Genomic DNA, 9,389 nt, shown 5'->3' with positions numbered 1-9,389 from the left:
AGGGGGCACCTGGATTTGTACCAGGGACCTCTTGATCTGCAGTCAAATGCTCTACCACTGAGCTATACCCCCACCTGCCAAAAGGGAAAATAAAGGAGACAGGTAAGTCTAGTTACGGATACTGGTTTTCTCACTACTACTTGCAATAGGTTCATTATATTTGTTGTGCAGGTAGCTATGTCTCAGACTCACTGCACCTGTAATTATTTCTCATACTGCTCACACAGCTTTCATTTTGCATTTAACTCCCCCCCCCAATAAAAAAAAGTCTCACTGCAGTTTGAATTGGGTTCACTTGGGCCAACGTACTAATGTTCTAGCTCTAATTCTCTGTGAGTTCTGTTTCTTTAAACCAAAGACATAAAAAAATCTCTCTTCTTTTCAATAGCTTGTGTTTGCTTTCTCATGCCAGCACACCTTGAAACCACACAAGCCCTATTTAATAAGCTGGCAAATCACCCAACAGTCCTTCGCTTGTGATTACACCCACTATATCTACTCCTGTAGCAACCTGACTGATGGAAAGGCAGCTATTTCTGGGGCAGAACATGCTGGCAGTAATACACCACCAAAATAACCTCAGATAAGCTTACAGCAAGGAGATGAAGAAGGTGATGTCGATGAAAAAGGAGTTTAGTGGAGCAGAATTTAATGAGTCAAATAGAATAAAGCAAAGGAAGGGGGAGATGATAATCACAATTATGATTATAAAAAAATGTGAAGCTATAATACCCCTCTCCTTCATATATCATTTAGTTTCTTAGATTGCAAGTTACTGGAGGGCAGGGATTTGTTCAATGCTTGGCTCTAGGGGTTCCTGATTTTGACTGAGTTCTCGGACTCACTGCAATGTAAGAAAAAGTAAACACATTCACCCCCGGAATCACTGTCTGGTTGAAATATACCAGATGTTATCTGGATCAGTTCATTTCTTCCAGCTTCCTTTATAATACCAGACCCTCAGCCTGCAGCTGCAGCTGCCTACATGGAGCCCCAAGGGAGTTAATGGGGATCTATACAACTGCAGGGTTCTGCCTATATTGCTGTAGCTACAGGATCAGGACCTGACAGGTGACCAGCTGTGACTCCTGGCTGGATGTCTCTGTGCAGCTCCCTCATTCCAGCCAAACAACTGGGCTTTTTCTCTGGGTGTGACCTCTCTCATTAGCAGCAAGGGCTGTTTTATTTTCACAGAACTTCAGGTCTGAGATGGTCAAAATGTCTATACTGGTGCTTGCAGTGGTGATAATGTAACGGTGGGAGACCCCCCCCGCAAATGCTAGCATAGGCAAGGCCCCTGTAATTCCTGGCCTTGTTTTCACACTATAAAGAAGCCATAGCATCCATAATGCAGAGCGTTGCCTAATTAGGCCTTGCCCAGCTTTGCAACATGCATAACACAACTTAGAACCTCTGGGGAGTCTAGATGGCACCACCCCCTGCCCTGGGGTAGCCTCAGAGTCTACGGAGCCCCAAGTGAGACTCCATCATGTTGCTTACGGGGGGCCTGTGTTAACAGCTCTAGTGCCGTACATGGAACTAGACTAGAGCACTCCATTCGAGCACTGTATTCCCACCACCTCACCCCGCTGCTGGAATGGCTCAAAAGCCTCCCCATGTCACTGCACGTGCCAGGGGACAGAGAGCAAAAAACCCCAAACCAAAACAACTCAACAAACACTAGGCAACCACTCAAAGTGTCCTCCAGGCAGTGGCTTTGTCATCTCTCCGGGTACTATAAAAATATTAACTGCTTCTTCTCCCCAGGGCTTGAGCCCACTAGGTGTCATCCACCTGGCCAAATAAGAACAATATATTTTCCCATTTTTCTCCTCCCTTAATGCTCTGTATACATGAAGATCTGTTGTCAAATACATGTGTTTTATTATCTATCTAGGCTCTTCTATAGATAGAGATTAAAGCACCTTGTATTACAGGTAGTATCTTCCCCATCTCCCTGGGGTTGAAGGTCTGGACTGGCCCACAGATTCTCTTCTGAACACAAGGGGAAGCCCATGCACGAGCTAGTCATCCTGCGCTATCACTTGGCATCAGTCAGCCTAGTTCCAGAGCAGCTGGTAAAAGCAGGAGCCCAGATGCTGCATCAACAGCGCATATCCTAGGCGAATAAATCACCCATAACAACAAGCTGTTAAAATAGAACAAGTGAGAACAAATATTTTATTTTAGCTCCCATTTCTTACTCCTAATCAGTGTCTCCAGGTCTCCATGGCCCCCGGAGGGGCTGGCATCGGGGGTATGTGAGAAGCAGCTCTTTCGGCATCAGTGGAGTGGGAACACAGTGACTTCGCCGAAGCAGGACGAGTTCACCCGCAGGTCCGGGGTGTTGCGACGATAGCCGAAGCGCCCGTTGTAGCCCTTCATGGGTTTCACGTCTGCCAGGAAGCTATAGTGGCCGCCCACCTGCTCACAAGAGTGGCCTGTGGAGAAGAGAGTTGGTCCCATCAGTCTTTATAGCTCCTTCCTTTCCAGCTCTGCTCCATCCAGCGACTCACCCAGGTCACTGAGCGAACGTGGACTGGTGTGCAAGCTACACACAAGCTCGGAAGCCTTGTCGATGCTAGGGAAAACTTAGTAAAAATCCTCCACCCGTTCAGCTCTGCTATTAGCAACTGGGAGTCCTGGTGGGTCCAGGCCAGGGGCTGCTGGCAACAGTTAGAGCCACATGTTGAGTTGACCTGCCCTAAGTGTGAGGTGACACAGGCTTAGATTCTATGGAGGTGCAATTCACAGGTAAGACGGGCTAAGTCAGCTTGGTGCTGTCTGGATGCTGAGCACCAAAGGGGCCCTAAGTGTCACTTAGCCTGAGGGGTTGCCCTAAGTTACAATAGTTTTCCCAAGACCCATAACTTGTGGAGTGGGGACTGGGGACCAGAGTAGTGCCAGTTATGAAGGCCCAAAGCAGGGCCCACACCCCACACCAAGTGTATTTTCTGTCGTCCCCTTGTGAGTTGTTTAGGATTTTTGTACTCTCTGCTGCAGTGGCCAGGACATGGTAAGGTCAGAGCCAGGGCTCCCAGCTTTATTAATTCCAGAAAAACACTAGCCTAGTGGCTACAGCGCCCCACCCCCCCCCATGACTTCTAAGACCTAGGTTCTAGTCCCAGCTCTGCTGCTGGGTAATCTTGGGCAGGTGATGTCCTGTCTCTGCACCTCAGTTTCCCAGCTGTAAAATGGGGCTAAATGATACCAACCTCCTTTATGAAGTGTGTTTAAAATTGAAAGATGCTATTATATTTATTTAACAGAAAGGAATTTTTGCCAAGTGATGCTGTGGAATGCAGCACTGTCAACTCTTACAATTTTATCATTGGGATTTTTGCATAAAGCCCCAGGTCTTGGAATCAAGTAAGTATACAAAAAACTCAGCTTTCGTTTAACAGGAATGTAAGTCTGTAGCCTTATGACTGAGGAGAAAAGCTTGAAAACTTGACACCTTTACCCCAACTTTTATGAAACCAGAAAGCATGTTAATAAAAAAAAATAAGCCAATATTTATTATTCTTTTAAAATCTCATGATTCTTAACCCAATTGGTGATACATAGAACAACTGATGATTGGAGAAGAGCTTATTGAATGGAGTCTTACCTGCACCTGCCCAGTTCCTCCTGTTCAGGTACCTCTGCTCTGGCCCATAGATGTGGAAATAATCCACTATCCAACCATCCCTGGATGTACCGCCTCGGTGCTGGGGCAAGTCAGAGAAAGAACAAAAACTCAGAACAAAGCCAGATTTTGGCTTGTCCCTACATCCCAGCATAAAGAGTCTTGTTGATGTCAATGGCAAAGTTCCCATTCACTTCAGTAGCATCGGATCAGGACCTAACAAACCAGCTACCTGACTTTGTCCTGTCTCTGAAGACACGTGAACACAGCGTGAAAATGCAGTGCATTGAGAAACAGCTCTGGGTATGCACTCATAATGTATCTGGGGTGCATGAAAACAGGATCTTTATTGTTCCCGAGTCCGAAGCTATGCAGTCCTGCTTCCGTGAAAATATCTTTAATCAACAATAGCTAATGAGATGAAATACATAAAATATCGGATATATCCAGAGAATTCCCTCTAAAGTGACAGGGCCAGATTCATCACTGATGTAACTGTTGTGACTTAAATCTGGTACCAGGTTGTGCATTAGCTAGCTAATGTTTGTAGAGCTCTTTGAAAGTGAAAGATGCCCTAATTCTGCAGCCAGATCTGCTAGCAGAGACCTCAGTGGAAGTGTGGAATCCCTTATGATGGCTTCAGGTGTTCATGCTAGCAGATCTGACTTTAGGAACCAGGTCTAAGTTATTTATTAAGCACCAACTACTTTTGTCATTGTACAAAGCACAATGAAAAGGCACAATGGGCTTTATTTTCATATATTCTAAAGCCAGAAGGGACCACTGTGATCATCCACTCTGCCCTCCTGAATCGGTACTTGTTTAGCTTCAGCTTCCAGCCATTGAGTCTTGATATATCTTTATCTGCCGGACTGAAGAGCCCATTATCAAACTTTTTGTTCCTCACATAGGTACTTATAAACTGTGACCAAATTACCCCTTAACCTTCTCTTTGTTAAGCTCTTTAATGCAGTGCATACAAATGCAAAGGATTATTATTTCAAAAGTTTTCTATGAAGCATCGGTGAGATTTTAAACAGTAAACTGAGATGAAATGCGATTTCAGTTAGCCGAAAAGAATACGAATGAGCATTATCTCTCTCGCTTTCTCACCATGGCTTGGGTAGCATTGAGCTTCTGTAAGCAGCACAGAAAGCATAGACAACAAGAGGACAAGGTCAGTGCAGGTAGATCATGTGTGACTATGGTAGCTTGCCCTGTATATTTTTCTTTAAAAAATAAATTTCACACAGACTGCAACAGTTGTTCGCTTTTTGATCAAAACATTTAAAAAATTATTTTTTTTAAACTGATCTGATATTAAGCAACCAAGAAAAGATCCTAGCTACATAAAGAACCACAAAATCACCATTATTTAGAGATTATTCCTTTCTCGCACTCACTTTCAACTGGAATTCTTAAGCAGGGAGAACATTATGCTAGGGAAGAGGAGTGAGAGGGAATTATGCTGTCCACTATTGGCTGAGGTAATGCCACATCATTCTTTGAATTATAACCACAGTGTTATAACCCAACATGCCACAGATCTGCCTGTTATTCTACCAAAATCTGGACATCAACATTTTATCAACTGTGACATTTTCAGGACCCAGATCACTTTGTCCGTCTATGGTTCTGCTTTCTCTTTAAATGGCTAATTTTTGCTAATCCATGACTTTCCTTCTCCCTTTCCCGCTTGCTGGTTTGACCACATATGGTGTTTTCTGACATCACAGTTCAGTGAAAATGACACAAGAACCATTGTGAGGTCAGAAACAGCAAGGATCTCAAAAATCTAAGCAGAGGAAAAGGTGAAATTTGAGGGTGGAAAAGGGGACCCACTTCCTCAGATGCATGTGACTAAATAGTTTACAGTCTAAGGTACATTTAGTTTTTAGTTCTGAATTTGGTTAGAAATTTGTCAATTGAATATGGCAGGGCAAGCTGTGATGGTGGGATTTCTTAATCTTCCCACAAAGAAACGAACCATCCTCTTTCACCAAACAGCTCCCCCATACTCCACATTTTTGATCCGCAGGCTGCCTGCTTTGGAGGAGAACTTTGTAAAAATCTGTCTCCTCTGAGGCACCTAATAGCCAGACATGGTTTTGGCCCTTACAAATAAACCCAATTTTTTTTTGTCTTAGACACAGAATCATGAACTAAGATGGTAGCTACACAACCCAGCAGGGAGAAAAGCAGGATGATCACATTGCCACTGGCTCCCCCAGCGGTTCATTCATTTCAGCACCCAGGCGAGCTGCCAACCAGCTCTCCTTGCCCTCCAGAGCCCTGAAACTCCCACTCCTGGGGCCCAGCGAGCCGGGCTGTGGCCACGGGCAGCTGCACCGTACCTGCTCCGTGTTCTTCAGCAGGGACTTGACCACGGGGGACGCGAAGTAGCTGGCGGCGTTGCCGTCCAGCTGGGCGTTGTACGGGGGCAAAGCGGACCAGAGCTTGGGCGGGATGTGCGAGTAGCTGCCGGCCAGCGTGTCCACGGCCACCCCGTCCAGGATAAAGCCCTTCTGCCGCTGCAGACACCGCCTGCTCAGGCAAGCCATGGGGAGCAAAGGCAGGACCCCCGCCCCGGCGCCAGCCCCGGCTCCTTGTGAGCCCCGGGCCCGCGCCGCCGCCTCCCTCCCCCGGCTCCCTGCATTGTTACGTTCGGCACTGCCCCTGGGACGCCCCCCAGAGCCAGCTGCAGGGCAGCTGCCCGCCCGGGCTGGGAATGGAGAGGCCACGGGGGGCACAGGCCTCCCCATCACCCGCCCCCCAGGAGCGGGACCCGCTGCCCCGCAAGGCTGGCGCCCAGCCGAGTCACGCCACGTGGGGCTGGGAGGGAGTCAGCTGTTAGCCAGCCGCAGGTGGCTGGGGGGGTGTTATCAGCTACCAGCCCCATCAGAGGCGGCCGCTTTGTTTGGGGGCAGATTAAAGCACCACGGGGCGAGGCTCTGCCTCCCCGCTCCTCTTTTCCTCCATGGCTCACGAGGGGGTGGGGGCTAGTTTAACCTACCTCCTGCTGCCTTGTCCAGCCCCTTGGCATCGCGAGTCCCTCAGGCTCACATCAAGCCATCCTGAAAATCAGGGCCAGGCCCTCCCCTGTGCCTGCACCTCGGAGTCCAAGCTTCCCTTGGAGAAGGGCAGCAGCGGGCTAGCGAAGTGGTCTAGTCAGGGGCCACTCAAGCTGTTTAACACAATCCGAAACTGACAGCCTCTAGCACAGGGGTGGGCAACCTATGGCACTTGTACCTAAGGCAGCACTGGAGCTGATTTTCAGTGGCACTCACACTGCCCAGGTCCTGGCCACCAGGGCGGGGGCTCTGCATTTTAATTTAATTTTAAATGAAGCTTATTAAACATTTTAAAAACCTTGTTTACTTTACATACAACAATAGTTTAGTTATATATTATAGACTTATAGAAAGAGACCTAAAAAACATTAAAATGTATTACTGGCACGTGAAACCTTAAATTAGAGAGAATAAACTGAGACTGGGCACACCACTTCTGAAAGGTTGCTGACCCCTGCTCTAGACGCAAATTAAAACAGAATCCGGGATTTATTTCCAGACCTTGCAGGGAGTGCAGCCAATGGCTGCACTAGGAAGGGAGAGTTTGACAAGGGCTGAACCTACAAAGCCCTACAAAAACCAAACTTTCAGCACACAGTATTATTGTATGGTTTAACATGACTGAAGGACTTTTCCGCTCCACACAGGCCCTGGTAAAGATCCAGATGTGAAGCCCTTAACACTTCATGAGGAAACCCCACCCCTATGCATGCTCCCAGCACCATCTCCTGTATGCTGAAAAGTTACAGCAGCATAACTAAGAGTCAGGGGTGTGAAAATCACACCCATAATCAAGCAGCTATGTGGCCATAGCAGCATCTACAGTGGGGGTTATATCGACAGAAGAATGCTTCATTCAACATAGGGCTTGTCTACACCATGCAGCTTTTAGTGACAAGGCTGTGTCAACACAGCCTTTTCGCTAAAGTCAGCATGTGTAAACGCTCTTTGTCAGCATTTTTGCAGACAAAATACTTCCAGCCCTGCGAGCGGCAGTAGCTTCGTCGGCAGGAGAGCACTCCTGCCGACGAAGCTGTGTTCACACAGCCACTTGCTTCAGCAAAACTTTTGTCTTTCGTGAAGGGCCTTTTTTAACTACCTGTGAAAGAAAGTTTTGTCAACAACTTTGCAGTGTAGACATAACCATAGTTAGTATCTTTTGTGGAAGTGGTGTTCCAATACTGACCGAAAATCCACTTGGTGTCTGCTCCATAAGTGTGGACATAACCAAAATGCTTACACAACCCCTAACTTTCAAGACCATAGGGTAAAACCGCCACACCTTTAACTGACACACTGGTATAAAGAAGGAAAATGGATTTATTTGCAATTCCATTCAGTCTCACATCCAGTTCTGCACTTAGCAAAAAAAAAAAAAACAACTGGGGATGAGACATGCCCCATCATACAAGGACTGAAGCTTTTTGCACTATGTAGCAGCCTGTACTATCACCTTTTGCAGGTTTTACCATAAATGCTGTAACTCTGGTCTTAAAAAGTTAAAGAGCCCATCAGCTCATCCTTAAAAGGTATTTGGAATTCAAGCCTGCACATATCAGCTTTTGATGTGGCATTAGTTGTCACAGGAAGCATCTTAGTTCACCTTCAAGCTTGTTTCTCCATTCCTAGGACTTAGTAGCACATGCTGCAGCCATCGCCTCCTCCAACACTGGTGGGCTCTGCTATGCCCTTGGGCCACATTAAGCAGGTTCTCAGTAAGAAAGTTCCTTTTCTGAGCTTACTCTATGAGACCCAATTACCAAAGCTGTCATTCAAAGTCAAACAGTGCTTTTCTCACAAAGCTGGTCTGTCACCAGCATCTTATACAGTAGAACCTCAGAGTTATGAAGGAACACCTCAGGAATGGAGATTGCATGTAACTCTGAAAAGTTCGTAACACTGAACGTTTGTTCTTTCAAAAGTTCACAACAGAACATTGACTTAACACTATGTCATGTCACACTATGTTCAAACTGTACTATGAAGAAAATTGCTGCTTTTAACCATCTTAATTTAAATGATACAAGCACAGAAAGTTTCCTTACCTTGTCAAACCTTTTTTTAAACTTTTCATTTATTTTTTAGTAGTTTACATTTAATTCAGTACTGTCCGTGTTTTTATTTTTTCCTTTTAACTCTGCTGCTGCCTGATTGCGTACTTCCCAGTCCAAATAAGGGGTGTGAGTTGACTGGCCAGTTCGTAACTCTTGTGTTCGTAACTGAAGTTCTACTGTAGTACTAAACGTAAAAATATCAGGTAGCATTGCAATGCAAAGGACATTATTCTGTCATGGGTTATTTCGTGAAGATGTCTCCTGGTGCAGAGTCACAGCTTTTAAAGCCAAGTTGCCATATTCCTATTGGAGCCTCAGGCCTTGTCTACACAAGAAAGACATTTTGGTATAACCTTAGGGGTGATTTTAAACAGATATTGTTATACCCATATAACCCCTTTCTGGAGACTCTTATTCTGGTATTAGAGAGCCTTATTGTAGTTCAGTTTGTGTTGCTTGGGAAGGCGTTTAAGCTTAACAAAAAAAGGTCACACTTTTAAGTGTATCCACACAGGGTATCATAGCTATATGAGTAAAGCTGTAAAGTAAACTCTCCCTCCTGCTAGGAGCACCTTAGACAGGTTTGTCAGGGAGGTGATGTTCCAAGCTTTACGGTATCAACACAGACATTAGGAA

General features: G+C 45.9%; 1 protein-coding gene and 1 non-coding gene across 2 annotated transcripts; both read right to left on the bottom strand.

The window, feature by feature from the left end:
• TRNAC-GCA (transfer RNA cysteine (anticodon GCA)) lies at nt 1–72 on the bottom strand. Its single transcript has one exon. It is a non-coding gene; the product is annotated as a tRNA-Cys (tRNA).
• Nucleotides 73–2,152: 2,080 nt separating this feature from the next.
• On the bottom strand, nt 2,153–6,216 carry SPMAP1 (sperm microtubule associated protein 1). The gene is made up of 3 exons (XM_032791343.2): nt 5,983–6,216; nt 3,611–3,710; nt 2,153–2,441 (listed from the first exon to the last, which is right to left on the bottom strand). The coding sequence occupies exons 1-3, from the start codon at nt 6,187–6,189 to the stop codon at nt 2,284–2,286; spliced, it is 465 nt and encodes a 154-aa protein (XP_032647234.1). The 5' UTR covers nt 6,190–6,216; the 3' UTR covers nt 2,153–2,283.
• Between the last annotated feature and the right edge of the window lie 3,173 nt (nt 6,217–9,389).

The sequence above is a fragment of the Chelonoidis abingdonii genome, chromosome 21, assembly GCF_003597395.2.
Source record: "Chelonoidis abingdonii isolate Lonesome George chromosome 21, CheloAbing_2.0, whole genome shotgun sequence".
Taxonomy (NCBI): Eukaryota; Metazoa; Chordata; order Testudines; family Testudinidae; genus Chelonoidis; species Chelonoidis abingdonii.
This window is presented reverse-complemented; position numbering and strand designations above follow the sequence as displayed.

Coding starts and splice junctions, on each gene's coding strand:
- SPMAP1 (XM_032791343.2), bottom strand. CDS start 6,189: ATGGCTTGCCTGAGCAGGCGGTGTCTGCAGCGGCAGAAGGGCTTTATC. Junction 3,711..5,982: donor TGCTGAAGAACACGGAGCAG/GTACGGTGCAGC, acceptor GACTTGCCCCAG/CACCGAGGCGGTACATCCAG. Junction 2,442..3,610: donor GAGGAACTGGGCAGGTGCAG/GTAAGACTCCAT, acceptor TCTTCTCCACAG/GCCACTCTTGTGAGCAGGTG.